This window comes from Medicago sativa, chromosome 2 (genome assembly GCF_051527215.1).
Source record: "Medicago sativa cultivar Bolivia chromosome 2, Bolivia_mono, whole genome shotgun sequence".
NCBI classification, from domain to species: domain Eukaryota; kingdom Viridiplantae; phylum Streptophyta; class Magnoliopsida; order Fabales; family Fabaceae; genus Medicago; species Medicago sativa.
Window position 1 is genome coordinate 35,772,849 of NC_140750.1, and position 20,661 is coordinate 35,793,509.

Here is a 20,661-nt window from a genome sequence, read left to right on the forward strand (position 1 = left end):
GATAAACATCACTGGACATCTGCAACTGTTGGTGATTTGACTAACAAGCTCTCATATGATTTCCTTGCTCGGAGTGTTCAGCAGAATAATTGCCATAAACTTCTTTGGAACAATTACATCCCCCTTTTAGAGCATTTATAGTCTGGAGATTTTTGCATAATAAGATACTCACAGATGATAATCTCAGGCTTAGAGGTTGCCCCATTGTATCTATATGTTGCTTTTGTATGTGTGCTGCTGAAACTTCCAATCATATATTCCTTCACTGCCCCATTACTTCTTCTCTTTGGGATTGGCTTCGTAAGGGTTCTGGACAGGTTCTGGACTTATCTAATTGTCTCAATCTCTTGCTGGGAGTCAGAGGCAGGGGAAGCAAAATGGTGCAGCAGGTCAAGTCTTCTGCTATTGTTCACACTATTTGGGCTATTTGGCTGGAACGAAGCTCCAGATATTTCAATAATCATCATAGAAGCATGAACTCTCTTATCAACATCATACTATCTGAGGTGGCTCTCAATTTCAAGATTGCTATTGTGAAAGGTGCATCTGCTATGACTGACTTCAAACTCTCTCATCTCTTTGGAATTCCATGTAAAGCCAGAAGAATTATGTCTGTTCAAGATGTTCTTTGGCTGCCCCCTCCTGTTGGTTGTGTTAAAATCAACTTTGATGGATCTTCCTTTGGGCTGCATCCTTGTGGCTCTATTGGAATTGTTTTCAGAAGCGCGTCTGTTTTTCTTGGCGCATTCTCGCAAAACATAGGCCATGCTTCTGCTATTGAAGCTGAATTCAGCGCTTGCATGTATGCCATTAAAAGAGCCTCAGAGCTGCACCTATCTGATATTTGGCTGGAAACTGATTCTCTGCTGGTGCACAAGGCTTTCTTTGAGCAGGTTGGGATTCCCTGGCGTATGCGCAATACATGGCAAAACTGTATGACTTTCTGTAATAGTATCAGGAGTAGATTCTCTCATGTTTTTAGATAGGGAAACATGGTTGCTGATGCCTTGGCCAAAAATGGTCAAGGGTTAGCTACTCATTCCTCTCAGTGGTGGGACTCACCCCCCCTCTTTTGTTTCTTCTTTTCTCTTTAGAGATTTTAGAGGCTTACCTTTTTCTAGGATTGTTATGGATTAATTTTGTACGAGGTTCAGGCAGCACCTGAGATTTATTGCATTTCTTTACTTGATCAAAAAAAAAATATTACAATATAATATTTGTACCAAGAAAAAAAAAAACCTTTTACAATACCCTTATGGATCGATCCAAATACAATCGAACACTCTACGGCCCAAGACCAAGCAACAACACCGACTCTTTGGAATTCTGCTCTTCTCCAAACACCTTTTGTTCATTCTCAACCAAACTTCCGAAAATGTCCCTGCGTGAGTTAACTTACACTAGTGTTAATTCTGCGTGACTTAACTCACGCTAGTGTATATCTATGCGTGAGTTAACTCACGCAGGGGCATTATGAGAATTTCAGTTGGGAACGAGCAAAATCGGTTGGGTGAAGAGCAGAATACAACTCATTGGTCAACTAACTCATACTGGAATATAGTTTTTTTAGGTGTAATATTGATTTTGGTCAAAAAGAGAGTCAATCATATTGATTTGGGTTAAATAAGTAAATAGTCCCCCATATATACCAACATTTGATTTTAGTCCCCATAAAATATTCTTTAGACTTTTGTTCCCTCTAAAATTTTTCATCTATGAAATTAGTCCCTGCAGTATTACACTAGAGCAGAGACTAATTTCATAATAATTTTTTTCGAGGGACAAAAAGCCTAAAGAATATTTTATGGGGACTAAAATCAAATGTTGGTATATTTAGGAGGACTATTTACTTATTTAACCCTATTGATTTTGGTAAAAAAATAAAATTTAAGTAACATTGATTTTGGTCAATAATAGAATCAATAACATTCATTAATATTCATTAACTATTTTAAATTAATAAACAAGTATCTATAACTATTATTTGACTTCCTTTAAAAAAAAATATTATTTGACTTTGAATAGTTTATTCTTTATAGTATTTTCATTCAAAATTTACATTTATCGTTCATGCACTATATATTAAGATTAGGGATGCGGCTAAACTGTGACTAGGATTCAAAGTGTTAGAAGTCAATATTAGGGTTTTTCTTTTTGCAGTCGCTAGCTTTGTAACCCATTCGATCGATGATCCATCATTCATCTCCAATCACCATTCTTCAACTACAGGTATATGATTCCACTTCTCTATTTTCTATCTATTAATTAATTTGTTAATTTTATTTCTATCTGTTTTCTTTTTAATCTCTTCTGCGTTCGTTGGAACAGCAGTGAAACCCGTTTTGATGCTTTCGTTGGGTATCCTCTTTTCTCTGTTCTTCTATTGCTTGTTCACAAGCGGCGATGTATCTCCGAGTGTAATTTCTTTGATTAATAACCAGATCAAGAATGATTTGGCTCTAAAAACAAATTTGGATGAGGCGAGCTTTCAATTTTCCATCTAACATCTTTCCTTAGGAAATCCAATGTATGATATAATCTGCACTCTTCATAAATGATTTTATTTCAATTTGGAAGTATGATGTTCATGTTTCCAGTTGTCTCTCTTACTCTTCTTCTCCTATTTTTTTTTTTTTTAGGTAGTCTGGAAATGAAAGCAAAGATTCTGACTTGGCAAGGATGTAAGTGAGCCTTTAAGAATGTGCATCAGTTTTTCCATTTTGTTGTAGCTTTAAGTTAGTTATTTCATCTTTTACTTATTCAGCAATAACATATAAATATGTTGAATAGTTCAGATTTGCCCTGATATACATTTCGTTCAGTCTAAACTTATATCTCTGTAATTATAATAATGTAGTGAAAATAAGAAAATGAAGGCAACGGAGCAATCATTGATGAAAGGAAGGCTATGTTCTCTTGTGTGCAGTGTGCACAACAGAAAAACCTTGATCTGAACACAGTTCACAACAAAATACTTAATCAACATCTTGAGATAAGTATTCTGAAGTTTCAAGGTTAAGCAACATCTTGGGTTTATTTTACAAAAGGACACTAAACAACAAGAAAGTGATGAAGCTCCCTATAACACACTGGTCGGAATCTACGCGAAGCTCGTTAGACTTGATGAAGCTATTGAGAAGGTCAAAGAGATGGAGAGAATTAATAGAGATGTAGTAACTTACAAGAAAGTGATGAGCTTGTTCAAAAAAAAAAAAACTATTAAACGTTTGGGTAAACTACCTGATATCAATACTCATTAGGAAGATATGATGAAAAAATAAATAAAAGAATCTTATAAAAAAAGGGTATATTGGAGAAATTTGGTGCACTAACAAGAAATAGCCATCGAGACAAAGGATTGGAGCGACAATTCTGGTACAATCAACAATGGAGGCAGTAACAAAAGATTAGAAATAGAAAATGAATGTAAAGACAAGACAAAGTTCTGAAGGTAGCAATTGTGATTTCCTGTATAGTTTTATTTATATCCTCACAATTTTCTAGTTGTTTTCCTTTTCCTTGAGGGTTAGAACTTAGAACTAACTCAACATTTACCATTTTTTATGCTACAGAAATCCATGTTTTTGTCTGGTTAGATGTTAATTAACCTATAATCATATCCTAATGACATATCTTAAAACTCTTATGTTATGAGTGTGTTAATTATTCTATGTGCTGAAGTTTTAAAGGTAGATTGCACTAATCTAAAGCGGCGGAGTAATTAAATGAATAGTTGGTACATCTTTCAATGATTCAAGTGTTTACCAAACTGATCCTTTTCCGGCAAGAAATCTTCTCAATTTTCATGAGAATGGAATTGAAGGTCAATTATTATGGTTTAGTTTTCTATTAGTTTATATTGGTCTCTGCCATTAGTTCTCTCTAAATATTTTGTTTAAGAGGAGTGCTATATATCTAGAGAGAATTTGCCACGAAGTGTTCCCGAAATAGTGTCTAGCCAATAAAAATTGCTAATGGCCACAAAAAACGGGGTTGCGGTTGTTATATTTTTTTTGATGCAGTTATTAGTCAATCAATTATATAACATCAAAGGGCTAAAAAACTGCCAGCTCATTCGGGAAGCACTCACGAAATCAAGTTTCGCTGTATCTAGCATTATGCTTTGTTTAATGCAATCTATTTCTCATGGGAGAAATAGATTCTCAATTTTCTATTGAGAAATGCTGTTTTCAGCGACAGCTTTTATCGTGAATCATCCCGAAAGGTTAAAAAAAAAAAAAAACAAAAACTCCTCAATTTTTGGAACTGAATTGCATGATTGGTGGGGCCTTTATTATTTTTTTGTTAGCATTATAATTTGCCGTTCGCGATCAATTCGCTGGAAGTTTTATCGTGATGTTTAGCATCACTCTTTATTTATAGGTGTGATTTGTTTATAACAATATAATGGAGTATTTCTTGGCATCACTTTGAGTGAAGGATAGGATATGTAGCAATAGATACTTATTACACTATAGTGTTAATACTCTAACAAGTTACATTCAATATATTGATGGAAGAGGATGAGTTAGTTAAACACTTGAATCATTGAAAAGATGTACCAAAAACATCATGACAAAAAATAATTAACACATTTATGACATATTTTCAACCCCTCCAAACCCTAACTCTAGCGTTACCAAAAACCAATTATTCATTGCACAACTTTTGATAACACCATAGATGATGTGGATCATGGCGAAAAAAACCAACACATTATTTGTACTTATTACTAAAACTTACCTCTGTCTGAAGCTCAAAGAAAAACTAAAACAAAGCTAGAAACCATATTCCTTAGAACAGATCCATAATTCATCAAATTTCACATGACCTAGATTGACACCATTTCATTATCCTGGTCAGTAATTTATATTTATAATTTATAAGTAATATAATCAAAAATCTATTCAACTACAAGAAAAAAGAAATCCTACTTCTGATTATCTATGAAAATGTGTCATGTGAAGCTTTCTCCATAGCAACTACAGCTGGAACAGAAACATCTAGCCAGAAGACTTGGAATTCTGTAGAGTAAAAAATGCTAAATGTTGAGTTATAACTCTCAAGGAAAAGGAAAACAGATAGAAGATTATGAGAATGTAAATAAATCCATACAGGAAATCACAGCTGTTTCAGAACTTTGTCCATCAATGACAAACAAGTACTCCCTCCGTCCCAATTTATTTGACCCCTTGGCTCATTTCACACAGATTAAGAAAAATGTATAAACAAAGGGGAAAGTGGAATATATTGTATTGGAAATGATAAAAGTAGTATTATTTAGTGTTATATTGTATTGGGAATGATGAAAGTTGTATTGAAAATTGAAATGACTCAGTTATTTTGGGACACTTTTTTTTAGAAAATGGGTCAGATATTCCGGGACGGAGGGAGTATTGAACATTTTGAAGCAACATCACCAAACCTTAATTTGGCTTGATGGCTATTTCTTGTTAGTGCGCTGAATTTCTCTAAAATATGCGATAATGAGGTGAAGTACTCTTGTTCTTGAAGGTTCTTTTATTTTTGATCAAATCTTCTTGATCACTCTCGCTGTAAGAATTAAGATAGTTCACCCAAACATTGACCTTATCAGGTACATTCAAAAATTTCTTTTCTATTGTGTCATACACCTTTTGCACAATAAATCCAAGATGTTGCTTAACCTTAAAACTTCGAAACACTTATCTCTCAAGCCTCAGTTTCATGTTTCCATTATATTTGTAAGTTTAATAAATTTGCAGGATGCCTTAACATGTTTTCCGCATTGTTATTGATAGGCTCAATTTTGCGGCAATGAGGATGTGGTTTTTTCCAAATCCACCTGGAATGAAGGAAATTCAAGTTCAGAACATTGAAGATTCTACATGGTTAAATTCGAGTTACAGTTCAGTTCTTAAGCAGTTAGGTTCTCCTTCTATGATTGATTATTAATTTAAGACTCATCGTGCCACTTATGATTCAAACCTCAAGTTTCAAAATCGTAAGTATTTATCTATGTTTGAACCACCTCACCTTGCCTGAGATATTAATTTGAAGGGAAACATAAATGTAGTTGTGCAGATGGAACTTATCGGTCTTTGGTTGATAAATTTGAAGGGAAACATAAATGGTGATGTTGAAACTTGTGCAAAAAAAATTCATCGTTTTGATTATTACCTTCAAAGTTCTTTGGAACATTAGGATTTGTGAAGTTGAGATAACAATCAAAACGATGGAAAGTTTCTACATAAGCCACGAAATTAATCGACCAAATACAAGTAAGATCCTTCTGCATAACTACATCATCCAACAAAAGAATTTTCTTTAGTTTTGGAAATATATCAGGAAAGTAGAAGAGGAAAGGGTTCAACATAGATAAATACTTATTAAGACTCTGAATCTTGAGATTTGAATCAAAAGTAGCACGGTAAGTCTTATAGTAATAATGAATCATAGAAAGAGAACCTTATTGATTGAGAACTAGACTGTAACTCGAATTCAACCATGAAAAATCTTCAATGATTTGAACTTGAATTGCCTTCTTTCTTGGTTGATTCGCAAAAAAACCATACCCTAATTGCCGCATAATTGAGCCTATCAGTATAAAAATGGAAAACATGCTTTAAGGCATCCTACAAATTTATTAAAATCACAGAAGAACAAAGAACATACCTTGAGGCAATTACTACTGTTGAGAAAAATCATTCTTGGTAAAAAGGATTTAATAGTAAAAAATATACAAATGAAACCAAGCTGGTAGTTGAAAGATTTAATAGTCAACGGAATAAAACCAATCTTGATATATAAAAAAGATATGTCTAACAAACCTATAACTTCAACTACAGCACAAACTGATAGTTGAGTTTGAAGCCCATCACAAGTCCTTGCAAATCCTTTCGCTGTAATTTGCCTCTGCATGATACCTCGTAGCATTAAACCCTTAAAACAAAACTAGAAGCTAAGTTGAATGAAAACAAAGAAAAAGCGTCATACAGCCCTGAATGATGAAACTGCAGCATGTGAAGGGATTGAGAAGAAAACATGTTAATCGAAGAAATCGCACTCGAAGAAACATCGTTGGTCGTGAGCGAGAAAGGGACATAACAATATATTGTTAAGATCATTCTTATTATACCGAAAAGGAAAATGCTACTTCTCAAGAAAAATCTACCGAAGAAAGGACTATGATCTTAAAATATTATTTATTTCGAAGGGACTATGCTCTTAAGATTATTCTTAATTCCGAATGGACAGTAAACCGAAAAGGGACTATTGCTCTTAAGAACACTCTAATTCCGAAGGGATACAAGCTGGAGGAAGAAGAGAGAAAGAGTTCTCGACAACTCAATAGAACTCTTCCGAAGGGACAAAAAAGGGAGATGAGGAGAAGAATATGTCGTTAATACAAGCTGGAGGAAGAAGAGAGAAAGAGTTCTAGCCAACTCAATAGAACTCTTTAGTGTGTAGAATGCACTATGTGAGTTCTCTATTTATAGAGAAAATTCACAACTAATATGTAAGAAACTTTGGGATTAAGTAACTCACATATTAGATCTAATACAAAAATATCTTAAATTAAGTACAAAATATATCATATTGAGTCCAAAAAATATTATTTAGTATCAAAATATATTTCAGATCACGTACCAAAATATATTACATTGCATACCAAAATATTTCAGACTTTGCACCAAAATATTTCAGATTGCGTTTCAAAATATTTTAGCAAATCAAAATATTTTAGCAAAACTTAGGGACTAAGAAATCACTTTCTAGTAATGATTAAATTAATTATTTAATTTATCATTTTCAAATAATAAAAATATATCAGTATATATTTTTTTGGTGCTTACTTCGTTCAAATATTATGTACCCCCATTAGAGGTACACCCCTACTATATAAACACGACTAATGTGTATGTTCCATCCAACGTGGGAATTCCAATTTTTTCAATTCACACAACACTAGTTCTACCCAACTTGGAAATTTATGTTTAGTCTTTTAACTCAATTTTCACATATGTTCCAACATTTAGCCGCATTGCTAATCTAATATAGTGTGTGTGTAAGTGAGTTAAGCAATAGGTCGGTGTTGTTGGTGGGTTTTAGGGTTTTAGCATGTTTGGTTCATGCTCCTTGTCGTATGGGTATTATACTAGGTTTCACATGTTTTACTACAACTTGTACTTTTCTTTTATATAAAATTAAAAAACTGAAAATTGAAAAATACACCACACTAATTGTTTAAAATCATACATTAGTTTTTTTTTCATGAGGTACACATTAATTTTTGTACAGGGTAACCTAAATTATACATTAGTTACACACTTATACTCAATAAAAAGTTATAATGAGTTTCTTTAAAAAAAACGAGTTAAATAAGTTTTTCATCATTTTTATCAAAAAAAATGTTGATATTTATAAATATAATGAATTTCGTTTTCAATCCTAAGAAGAAACTAGTATGTTTGCATAACTACAAAAAAAAAAAAAAAAAAAAAAAAAAAAAAATAACATGCTGCTAAATTCAATTTGTTTAATTGTTCTTGAACTTTTAAAGTTTAGATTTATTTTTTTGAAACATGTTTAGGACATTATATATTGCTTCTCGGCCAAAAAAAAAAAAGAGCTCAAAATTTGATTTCTAGACCCAGAATTTTACTATTTTTATGTTGAGCTTTTGATGTTTAAAAAATTCATATGTAGTTCATTTAATGTTAAAATATTATAATTGTAATGCTTTAAATATATCTGCAAAAATTTTAAATTTTAAGTTTAATTAAAAAAAAATTGAATTTTGCTAGGACTTAAACTGCGTGTTGAAATGTTTGTTATGAATACAAACGTGCCACATTTTTTATGATGACTAAAAAACATAGCAATATTTATACGAACAAAAAACTTTGTTAAATCCAACTATTATTTATGTCCTAGCTCAACTGAAATGTTGGTATTATTATGTTGAACACCATTATCCAAATTTGAATTTCAATGGGACATGGGTTCAAACTCGGCCACAATGTTCGGCCTATCAATTTCGGCATTTTTACCAGGGTTTATTATAGTTACACCACCCTATAAACATCCCATTACACTCCGATTTGACAAAAGTGTCCTTCATTTTTTTTTTTGTCTATTCCTCTATTTTTTTTCGTTTCCTTTGTCTTTCTCCTCCTCTAATTTTCAAATTCAAACCCATTTGACATGCTAATTTTCTGTCTTTCAATTTTTTTCACAAGTTTCCAGCGTTTCATTTTTTATCTATGTGAGAGAGGTATATGTGAAATGACGTGGATTGCTTTATAATTAAGTGAATAGATTTAGTGAATTTAAGAGGAAAAAAAAGAGTGAAAGTGGTGAAGAGTAAGATTGAAAGATGAAAATATAGGGTTTATAAAGTTTTAGTATTATGATAAATTTTAATGAAATTTTGGGTGGAACCATATGCTTGAGGGGTGTAACTAGAATAAATTTATTTTATCAATAGATAATCATTTAAATCAACCCACATTAACCTCTCAAAAAAATCAACACACAATAAGGTTAGGAAGCAAATAAAATAAAGATGTCCAAGCTAAGGCAACGTTCAAACAATGAATATGGAATATTTTCTTCTCAAAAGCACAATGCACATTATGAAAACTTTCACTTTGGTACAATTTCATTTTACACAATCACGTTTAGCAATAACTTTCTCTTGCTTGAATGAGAGGATTAGAAATCTTCCCTATTACAAATAGTATCACCTATATATATAATAATAATTGGCAAAACTATTTCATATATATTTCCAATCCTCTATATAAGAAAATGTAAAAAAAGGCAGAAAGTAACAAAGGCAAAGAAACAAAAACACTTTTTGTCAACCCTTGAGACACTTTTGGTTCCTCTTCAATAATAGGCTCTAACATGCAGCCACGTGACGGTCTCTTGTAATAAGTTGATGTTATTAGTGCTGGTGCAACTTCACCCCACTCAATTGATTTCACCATTTGGGATTGAAAACTTCACAAAATCCTTTGCACTTGAGCAAAATTGTATTATGTTAAAGGAGGATTTTAGTGGATTTAGGAAAATGTATGTATTGATATATTGAAGGTAGAACTTGTTGATTGATGATAATATGTAGAACACAACGTTGGTTTTTATATAGGAGTGCAAAGAACCTATATTTGGTTTGAACCCTGAAAAATAGGTGTAAACATGGTGTTCCAACATTGTCGGGGTGAGGACTAAACTTTCAATGACTGAAATAACTCTCTAGAAATTAGGGTTTGAATATGTTTTCCTTGACAACTAATGTTTCCTTTTGGTTGTTACAACAGCGTGGACCTCTAAAATGCACAGCTAAATATTTTTACATTACTATATTACTATATATAAAGGTTAGATCTTCGATATATTTTGAAATTAATTTATTATTAATAATCATAACATCACACCTAAATAAAGAGATATATTGTAACAGTGTAATAATAGGAGTAACTTTCATACTCAAAAAATTGAGAAAATAGAAATTATTATTAGATGTGACAGTAACGCCGATTTTACAATTATTTTAGGTGAAATTGGAGCTTTATCCTTTGAAGTTACAATGTCAAATTTCTACCATTAAGTTGATACTATTTTTTTTTTTTTAGTGGAAGTTGACACCACTTGAAATATTACCTGTGCTACTTACTTAGTTTTACATATTATTAACAGTTAAATATTAACTATGTCTGCGTGCTTATCTAAAAACTATACTTGCGTTTAACATTATCCGAGAGTTTAATTGGACATTACAAAAAGTTTTTACACATGATTTCAATTGCATCTCACCAATTAGATGTTTGTACAGAAACTTTAACAGCAAACTACTACCCTGACACCAATAATTAGATGATTTTCAACGACAGTTTTAACTTTAAACGCAATCGATTGCTTAACATGGCTTCTTAAACCTTGCAAAATAAATATGGCTTAAAAATATTCACTCAGAAATATAAACCGTAGAAAATTTGATTTTGTTGTTAACCAAACTGACTACTCAATTTAAACGATACAAAACAACATATTTAAACATTAAAAACTCATATCGAAAGAAAACCATAGATTCGAATCTTGAAAATTCATATGCAAATTTGATTACAAGAACATTTGTAATGTAACCCGAAGAAGAAAAAAAAAGAAAAAAAAAGGACAAAATTGCTACCTAAAATTAACTTAAAGGACCACGAGAGTAATTTTGCCTTTTACTTTTATCCAACCACTTAATGCATTTAAATTAACATAAATTGAAAAAATCAATTGTGTTTTAATTTTCTTCAAATCAACTTAACCCAATAAAATTTAAAAATTAATAAACAAATGGTTGATGCGTGATAAAATGAAGAAAAAGATAGTAATATTGCAAGCAGCTTCTCTATGTTCAATGTAATTTTTCATACAAATCAGTTTTTTTCCTTTGGATTTAGTTAACCATTCACCCAGGAAAAATAGTGACAGAATATATTGATCTAAACTACAAGTGTCTATAAACAATCAAATGTAAATGGGTTTAATAAATCGACCAACTCTGCTCTATAAAAGTGCTAAAAATACATGACATTGTATTTCTTTATTTTCTTTCTAACAGATGAAGTCTTAGAGTGCATTTGGAAGAATTTATTTGAACTTATCTATAAAATAAATACTAGTGAATGTTTTTGAAAAAACATGAAAATAGCTCATTTTCATGTTTTTTAAAATAGTTTGCAGAAGCAACTTATCAAAACTAACTTAGAGTTTTACACATATTATCTTCAAATGCAGAAAATGATTATGCACAAGCTTCTTTAGAAGTGCACCTAATAAATTGTTTTTCAAACACTCCATTATTCTAATAATCTCATGTGCACCTACAAAGCTTCTCATCATTGATATCTCCCTCGTATGCTTATTTACATTATAATTGAACTCAAAGATGATTACTCTTCTGCCTTTCTATTTACAAATACTATAACAATTAAAAACAAAAGGTTTTTTTTCCGGTGTTTGAATGATTGTCTATTTTCATAATTTCAGCAAGATTGTTTAATGAAACAACTTATTCAAAATTTATGTAGAGTTCAATCCCTTTCCTTCTTCAATTGTGAAAACTATTTATACATAACCTTTCATAATTGCTTATTGAATAAGTGCTTAATAAATTGTTCATCACCCCTCTCATAATTTCTCATCATTACCACCATACTCATATGCTTGCTTGTTTCCATTATAATTAAACTCAGAGATGTTTACTCAGCTTTTCCATTTACAATTAAATACAATAGTTTTCAAACGAGAACATGTATCGCAGTTTCACTATGAGAAAACTCTGCTGTACCATGTACCGACTATCAAATACAACATCTTTTGTTACAAGAATATGCATCTTGAGTTTTCGCTTTGAAAGAATTACAGGTGTACCACGTACCTTATTAGCTAGAAATGCTTTTCTTATTCCATGTTGAGTAGACCGTGTCCCCATAAGGTCTGCATCAAAAACGAAGCACAGGTAAATAGAGCTCAAGCTCAACAAATGATTGGGGGAATCAGTTTTAAAAGACAGAATATGAGAGAAATTGTCACATGTTTTCTAAGCAAATAATATCATAGGCAATTATTCATGAGTTTGATGTACACATTTCTTTTCTTTTTCTTTTATTTACAAATTTTCAGTTTCGCAAAATTCCATGATTATACAATAACTAGCATAGATAAGTGCATTTAGAAATGATTTATTTAAGCTGTGAATCCATTATCGACTATAAATCAAATGCCACTACCAGTTTAAAAGTCTATTGACAACTTCAACTGAAAGTCAAAAACCTCTATTAGTTTATTGATGTGATAATTTCTTGTTTGCTGACAGGATACAATTTTAACCTCAAAATAAAAGTTCTTAATAACAACTAGATGTAGGAAAGCAAAAAAAATAATAGAAAAAAAAGGCTATCATGCAGTAGATTTAACTGTTAGAGAAACCAAATAATAGCAAGTGCAGCATGATGAATTAGTGGTGTCAGATGCACAATATTAAAAAGCAAATATTCAATTATGGACACTGTTATATTACCTAGGACTTTTCATATGAAGCACCAGGAAGATGATGGAGATCAATATACTAAAGGTTCCGACAAATAAATTAGCAATTCCAAGGAAGTCATTTTTTCCACCCAGCCAGCTAGATGTTGATAGAACAAGCTTCTTCTTTCCTCCAAAACTGTAAGTGTTATAGTTATTCTTTAGATTGACTACTATAACATCATCTGCATCCAAATCCTCTTCTATTTTACCGTACAACTTTCGGAAGGTGGGAAGAGCAGCAGTCCGCATCCAAACTATGAGATCTTCTTGATCACTAAGCTGAAATACAGAAATCAGAATGGTCAACAGGGAGAAAGAGAATGACATAATAGAACTCATTTGAATCAACACACAAGAAAATATTATTAAAAAAGTCAGTATCAGTAGGAAAAGAAAATTTTAACATCAGTTTATAGATATAATATTTCAACATCAGTTTATTTCAAACCAAAAAAAAAAAAAAATAAAGGAACAAAATAAAAGAAAATAGATCTCCGTAGGAACCCAAGTAAATGCTGCTTAATATTGGACGATGAAGGTTCCCCGACATTAAAAACTCAAGTAATACAGAAATGAAAATGTTAAGGACTTCAGGTGGATGAGTGAACATGTATGAAAAATTGCCCTGAAAGGTAGACTAAAACAAATAAGATGACCGAAAATCATTCAAGTGATTTGATTATGTGAGAAGAAAACCAATAGAAGTTTCACTAAAAAAAGTAGATCAAATTGAAGCTCATTCAGCTAAATACTATTACAAAATACAAAGTATTGGGATGAAACCAACATTCATAACAATAACAATGTAATCATTTTTAAACTATTGGGAATCAGCATCTTTTAACTACCAAGAACTCTGTCAAATAGGTGAAAATTAGGCAAAGGAAAGGAAAATGCCAGTGTTTTAGATCAAAACAAGTTGTCACACAAGAAAGGATGACAAAAGCCAAAATACGATTCAAAAGCTCGGTACTTACTGGAATACTAGGATTCAGCTTTGCACCTCCAGTCAAGGTACCATTTTGAAAATTAAATGGGTAAACCTGTTTTCCAAATTTGTGATCGCGGTCACTCTTCCATGCAATGCCTTTCCTATTAACCTTCAATTCTGATGGTCCACGACGGAATTTGTATGTATCATTGAATAAACTCCATGCTATCAATCCACAAGGTACAATAGGAAGATCATTAGAAGACTCTAAAGGTCTACAAGGACTGGTATCATTGTATCCAAGTCCATGTACGAGCTGCTGATCACTCCTACTTTTTACATACCTAAACAAATTGTGAATATTTTGAATAAGCAAGAGAAATAAAGGTATGAAGTTGAAATTAAATCCAGGAGAATGTATATTTTTGGTGGAAAAGAATGGAGGAATTAACAAAAACATTTTATTTTACAGACCTTGACAAGACCAGAAATGTTTTTCGATACAGTAAATGATATTAAATTCAAAGACGATTCTATGACATCCTAGCAAGAATTTCCAAAATTTGACAAATGTACCCATGATTGTTTAGGAGAAACGTCAGTAAGTCCAAGTACAGCCTAAGAGCACTTGGATAATATGAAAGCAAGAAAACTAACTATACATTCAGATTCATATTGAACATACTTATAGAAGCACTAACTTGAAATACATGATTTCCAATATTGAGACGACCAGTAAATGATACTGATACATACTTATTGTAGACGCATAACCCATAGATCCCACGATAAAAAAAATTGACTAGTGGGAACAATATCATAAACTATAACGGTATATATAAAAATACGTTCATAGATGAGCAATAAAATAATGATATCATTATCATTAAGCAAAAAAAATAGAGATTACAAAAACATTATACACTAAAAAAGTTGAAGACATCAACATTTATAAATTATAACTATTTTCTACGTATTTTCAAAAATGTCTCCCTGTGCATGTGACCTAAAACCATTCAACAATTCATCTCCCAACTATGCATTTGATACTTCACAAATTCAAATCAGAAAAATTCATTTCAACTATTTCAGTTGATAGATACAAAACCAAAGCTAGTAAATATGTCAATGGATATGCAATACTCTTTCTAGTTTCCAACAATATTTTTGAAAGATCAGTAATTTAGTTGAGGAAACACTTATAAGATATATTCTAAGATGCTCTAAGATTACAAACTGATCTTATGAGATAAACTAAAATATTATAACATGATATAAAGATATTATAAGATATATTCTGATATTCTTACACAATAACTTGTACATCATCAAAAACATACAAAGATAAGGATATAAATGTGAGAGACAGAACAAAAAGACAACAACATAAAAATAACATTAATTCAAAATAATACATTTATTTCTGTTAAAAGACTTCAACACTGTATTTGAAATTGAAATAAAAAATCCTTACCGTCGATGGTTCTGGTAATAGTTATCAAGCTGATAATAGATATAAATCGGCGCTCTCATTGACTTAGGTACCTACGAACAAGTTGTAACGTGTAAACACAACCAAGAAGCGCTAAAAAGATCAGCATCATAAGTATTAATTTTAGAAAAGATATCAGTGATTTATTACCCAGCCCGAAATTATGATAGAATAGAATTAAATTAGATGAAAACCAAATGATAAAAGTTTCGCACAAAAAAAAAAAAAAGTATAACAAATTATCCTTTTCAACAATGACTTAAGCCATCATCATCTATTACCGGTTAAGATTTGCATGATTCATAATAACAGTATGCGACCTTTTCGCTTGAAGGGTAAAAGTTCATGAAAGATTGCAATTACAAGATGGATATCGAAAACATAAAAACTGAGAAGCCATATTATAGAGATAATAAGTCCAACAATAGTTTTCAAACACACTGTTATATGAAGTGAATATGATTAAGTATAATCAAAACATTTTGTTCTTAGCCGCTATGGTCTCATGAGAGAGAAAGTGAATCTACGTTCCCCAATTATATAAAATAAATAGGAGCATTTTTGTAAAGAAACTATTAATGCATGTGAAGTTTTGAAAATACTCTTGTATTATGGAACATGAAAAATATCAAAAGTGGGTCTTATAATATGGGGTGGATGTAGTTGTTAGAAGTGTGTGGGAGATGAACGGCTCTCAAATTCCTTGTGGGTGTCTCTCTACAATTCATTCTTTCCTAGGGCCACATTGTTCTAAGGAAAGATCAGTGAAATAAATATATTCTTTTCTAACTCTGCTTTATCAGTCCTAATAACTGATTTCAGAGCTCTCGTCCAGGTAGTTCACGGTTAGCACAAGACTGGAGACATAGTAAGATAGATAAGTAATAAGAAAGGACAGAATCTGAGGAAACTGCCACAAAGAAGGTTTCAAATCTTGGGTACAACAAGCAGAGAAAGAATGACAACATGCAAATGAGAGGATGAAAAACTTGGAAGATACGATAGTGACTTTTCTGAGAATTCATATTTTGGGAGGAGCCTTGGGAATGGTTCAAGTGAAAGTAACGTGAAGCAAGCAAGAGTAGAATGAAGGGGTGGCTACGTGGGTTCCAAGTGCGAGGCAAGTATAGATGACGAGAGGTGGAGGAAGATAAAATTTCTCTGTTTTCTTGGGGAAGATGCTTTCCAGTGGCTGAAGAGGGTAGAGCTGTATTTTCAGATGAAAGGAGTAACACAATATAAGAGGTTACAGGTGATAAAGGTGGCCATGGAGGAAAATGAATTTCCCTAGTTTAGGTGGTTGAATATTAAAAAGCTAAACCTATTTGGGCAGATTTAAGATATGCAGTGATGAAGAGATTCCAGCCATCGAAATCCTTTGAATTATTAGTGGATTAAGAGAGCAATTTAATTTGAGCTCTACACAGACCCTATGAAGGATACAACCGCATGGGTCTGTTCCTCAAGGGGGGTTAGGTTTGGTGTGTGTAAGTTGAAGTAACCTCTTTATGGTTGAAAACAATCTCATGGCACTTGGTTCAAGAAGTTTAGTACTGTTGTAGAGGAAATTGGTGCGGAGCAATGCTAATCATTTAAGTTTCTATCGAGTATTGACATTTTTCAATCGGAATGTAAATTTGTTATATGATAGTTTGTGTGAATGATATAGTTATTGCTTATTACACGCAATGATTATTAGGTAATATCTCGATTGAAGAAATCTTAGCTAATTTCATCTTCAGACGAAGACTTAGGGAGACTTAAATACAATACTATTAAACTAGGATTGGTCATTGACCCAGTCTAGCTATTATGCTAATGGATTAGTGTATCACTCATCAAACCAGTGGCAGTGGGTTTGTGGTTTGGTGGCAAAACGGGTAGAGCCTGCCATGCCAACCCGTTTAATCCATTATTTTAGGCAGGGAGTGTTGAGGTTTTGGACCCTACCTCACATGGTTAGACCACAAGAAAGTAAATGGAAGTATCTAATAGTAGCATTAGCGCATTATGAAACCTGTCACACATGTGTTTGTATTCCTTTCCAACACAATCTATTGTCAATTTGAGAAGAAAATAAAATTTAGAGGTAGTTTCATAAGAGCCATGAGAACGAGATCGCTGTTTATTTCATATAAATTTACTGTCCAATTAAGTTTTCAATTAAAACTAATCATAATTGGCATAGCCACAGTAGAGAGGTTTGTAAATCGTGTGGTGGCTTCCAATGATTATAAGAGGAAGCCAACCACTCATTTAAATGCAGAAGGAACAGAGCGACCAATTTATTATATAGTACTATTTGCACAAAACTGAAAGCTGAAGCAATAATCCAAGAACGGTGTAAATAATTGAAAAATGAATTGTCACCTTTAAGAATCGCGAACAATTTTTGGAGATCGAGTCATCTTTTACATATGCTACTTTGTTACTTCTATATTCTTCAGGTACACAGTCAATATCATATCTGTCCACAATTTCAACAACCTACATCAAATACATATTGTGATAAGTATGTAGATATTGAAGGGAAAAAGAAGAAAAAACATTGCATAGAATTAACGTAAGAACAAATGATATATACACTATATGACGCACGAAGTGTAACAAGTCCAACAGGAATGAAAACTAAACCCATCAATAGAAATGTAGCAATGACCTGCAAAGAACATGGTTGAGATTTAGCAAGTGCGTCTTTTAGAGCAAGGCACCATAAAATATTCAAGTATTGGAAAAGAACTAACTGCTGCAGGTGTAAGGACAGGTTTACATGCTGGAAGGCTCTGCTGTGTAAACTGATAGAGTGCTGCAATACCACCACAAATGGCATTCAGTACAAGTTCCATTAAGAAAAGAGCAAGGCAAAAGACAACATAAAGTAGTTTCAAAACAAAAAGGCTCGTGTAAGGAAGAAACATCAACTGCAGCCTATCGGATAACTCTGTCTTACTTTTTAGTCTATGTAAAGGCCAAATATGATAACAAGTTTTATTCCTTTATGAAACACATTATATTGTCAAGTTGAGAGAAGGAACGGATAATATGCATTGAAATGGCATGGATTTCAAAAATTAATGCCCAATTCTTTACATATTAGATAATTTGATAATTTATAAATCTGAAGTTAGGTTGCAACATGTGTCGAAGAACAATAAAGTACATCCTTAACCGACTACAATTTAAGTTTTTAGAAGTGAGTAAATGAAAGTAATTATTCCAGAACATGTCCTTCAAGGCTATAGCTAAATGTTCTATAGCGTATTTTGTATTTTGGTTATTCCAGCACATCAATAACCAAATATTGATATTAGTTGTGAAATAATATATAAATTAATCTTGTATTTTGGTTTAAGACTTCAAGATGACGCAAATAAAAATTAATCATTCTATAGCGTCCAATTCATGTAAGGCAGACATCTCACTATACTGTCCTGTTAAGTTATCTGCTTACTACAGATCATACGGGTAAGAAAAGAAAAAGGATCGATTGATTTGTCAATCATACAATTGCAACATATCAATATACAACAAAATCATCTATAGGAAAATCCTTTTATACAGTACCCCCTAATATTTTGCATCCTACCCCAACAGAAATCGTTGAAAACCTGCCTAAAAAGAAAGTAAACTCACCTCCATGTCGTGCAGGGCGTCCTGGAGTTGTCCGTGCACCTGTGCTGATGGTTGATGAACTCCCACCATCGACATCCATCACTACAGCTTCCCAATTTGAAAAGGTGTTAGTATCTCACCACTCACCCCACAAATCAACCACCCAATTTGCACCAGCACTTGTTTTTTCCAAACACTGCATGAAAGCTCAAATGTTAATCAATCAATTCCTCTTGTCATCTTATCTTACAAAAAAATTGGCCCTTGTGGTAATTGAAAAACAGCAAAATGATACAACTTAATCTTCAATAATATCCAGCATTTCCAATTCTGGATAGGAAAAAACAGTAGTTTGTTCAAATTCTGTTACGGTACATCGCTATAGTGTTGCAATAGCCGCTATTTGACAATACTTTGCACAAAATAGTGTATCGCAGAACAATGGTGATTTGTCCTTATTCCGGTACGTTACAGCCACTATTGGAAAACAATGATGATATCTCAATTCCTATTAGCCTTTTATAAAATGCAAGTTTGGCCAAGGTAGAGGAAAGAACATCTCCAATAACCACAAAACAAATATAAAGTAACATGTTTAGTTTCAATACCAATAAAACTAAAGTTACTAGATCCTATAAGTACAACTGAGCTAAGTGGGTTGGTCCGGTGGTGTTGTCTTGGGACGACGGAGTGTGCTCCTCTCAAAGTCTCGGGTTCGATTCTCGCAGATGCCAATTTCAATGGGACTCACACGCAGGGGCAGCTACGCTTTTTACCAACAAGGAACCACTTCCACCGTTCCACGAAGAAAACTACCGGAATTATTCCTATTTTCTAGCTGATTATATATCTAACAAGAACGATGCATGCATCAAACTGATCCTCTTATTGTTAACAATAGCTTTTCAATTTCTAACTAAACTCTAATCATTATCATCATCATCATCGTTAGCAACAGGAAAAAAAATGAGAAAGAGAGAAAGAGAGAATACCTAGGGTAGAATTTAGCGTAGATCTGAGAAGGAAATGGAAGAATGAAGAATCGATGATAGAAGAAATAGGTAATTGGAGTGTGCTACAAATATTCTTGGCTTGAAGAGAGGAAAGTGATGATGGCAACGCCGAAGAAGGAAGATTCCGAATTCGGGAACGAACCTTTTTTCGTTTATGTTTCCGTCAAATTTCACACGCTACGTTCCAGTTACTGTTACGATTCAAATAGTTGTTGGTTTCATTCGTTCAAATTAAAATGAAAAGTATATGTTTCGATGAATCGTTTTTGATTCAAAAGAAAAATATTTTTTTTTGTTAAATTTCTCAACATTAAACAAAATATTTAAATAAATATTTAAATACTTAAACAAAATGTCTGTGAGCAAATCCCAGTTGCCAGAGGCCGGTGTTCGAATCCGACACTCCATTACTTTGGAAAAGGTGAATTCTAGCCATTAAGCTAACTGACCTAAAAAAATTAAACAAAATTAAAAAAAAAATGACAAGCAATGAGATTACGTTTGTTTGTACAAGAAAATATAATTAAATTATGAAATGTTGA

General features: G+C 32.4%; 2 protein-coding genes across 4 annotated transcripts; one reads left to right on the plus strand and one right to left on the minus strand.

Moving 5' to 3' along the window:
- Positions 1-227: 227 nt before the first annotated feature.
- On the plus strand, positions 228-5,934 carry LOC146946571 (uncharacterized). The gene is made up of 3 exons (XM_085748253.1): positions 228-933; positions 5,515-5,596; positions 5,781-5,934. The coding sequence occupies exons 1-3, from the start codon at positions 228-230 to the stop codon at positions 5,932-5,934; spliced, it is 942 nt and encodes a 313-aa protein (XP_085604379.1).
- A 6,191-nt stretch (positions 5,935-12,125) lies between these two features.
- Positions 12,126-20,338, minus strand: LOC146946572 (LEM3 (ligand-effect modulator 3) family protein / CDC50 family protein). 3 transcript variants are annotated; one of them, XM_085744589.1, is made up of 9 exons: positions 20,099-20,338; positions 19,128-19,302; positions 18,239-18,300; positions 18,079-18,153; positions 17,865-17,981; positions 15,477-15,547; positions 14,049-14,346; positions 13,061-13,350; positions 12,126-12,477 (listed from the first exon to the last, which is right to left on the minus strand). In XM_085744589.1, the coding sequence occupies exons 2-9, from the start codon at positions 19,204-19,206 to the stop codon at positions 12,423-12,425; spliced, it is 1,047 nt and encodes a 348-aa protein (XP_085600715.1). In that variant the 5' UTR covers positions 19,207-19,302; positions 20,099-20,338; the 3' UTR covers positions 12,126-12,422. The 3 variants fall into 3 exon arrangements, with proteins under 3 accessions (XP_085600715.1, XP_085600714.1, XP_085600712.1); XM_085744588.1 differs by lacking the exon at positions 18,079-18,153 and having other exon boundaries at positions 18,154-18,300; XM_085744586.1 differs by having other exon boundaries at positions 18,079-18,300.
- Positions 20,339-20,661: the final 323 nt, after the last annotated feature.

Coding starts and splice junctions, on each gene's coding strand:
- LOC146946572 (XM_085744586.1), bottom strand. CDS start 19,202: ATGTCGATGGTGGGAGTTCATCAACCATCAGCACAGGTGCACGGACAA. Junction 17,982..18,078: donor CACTTCGTGCGTCATATAGT/GTATATATCATT, acceptor TATTTGATGTAG/GTTGTTGAAATTGTGGACAG. Junction 15,548..17,864: donor ATTGTTCGCGATTCTTAAAG/GTGACAATTCAT, acceptor ACTTGTTCGTAG/GTACCTAAGTCAATGAGAGC.
- LOC146946571 (XM_085748253.1), top strand. CDS start 228: ATGTGTGCTGCTGAAACTTCCAATCATATATTCCTTCACTGCCCCATT. Junction 934..5,514: donor GCGCAATACATGGCAAAACT/GTATGACTTTCT, acceptor TTGTTCTTGAAG/GTTCTTTTATTTTTGATCAA. Junction 5,597..5,780: donor CCAAACATTGACCTTATCAG/GTACATTCAAAA, acceptor TGTTATTGATAG/GCTCAATTTTGCGGCAATGA.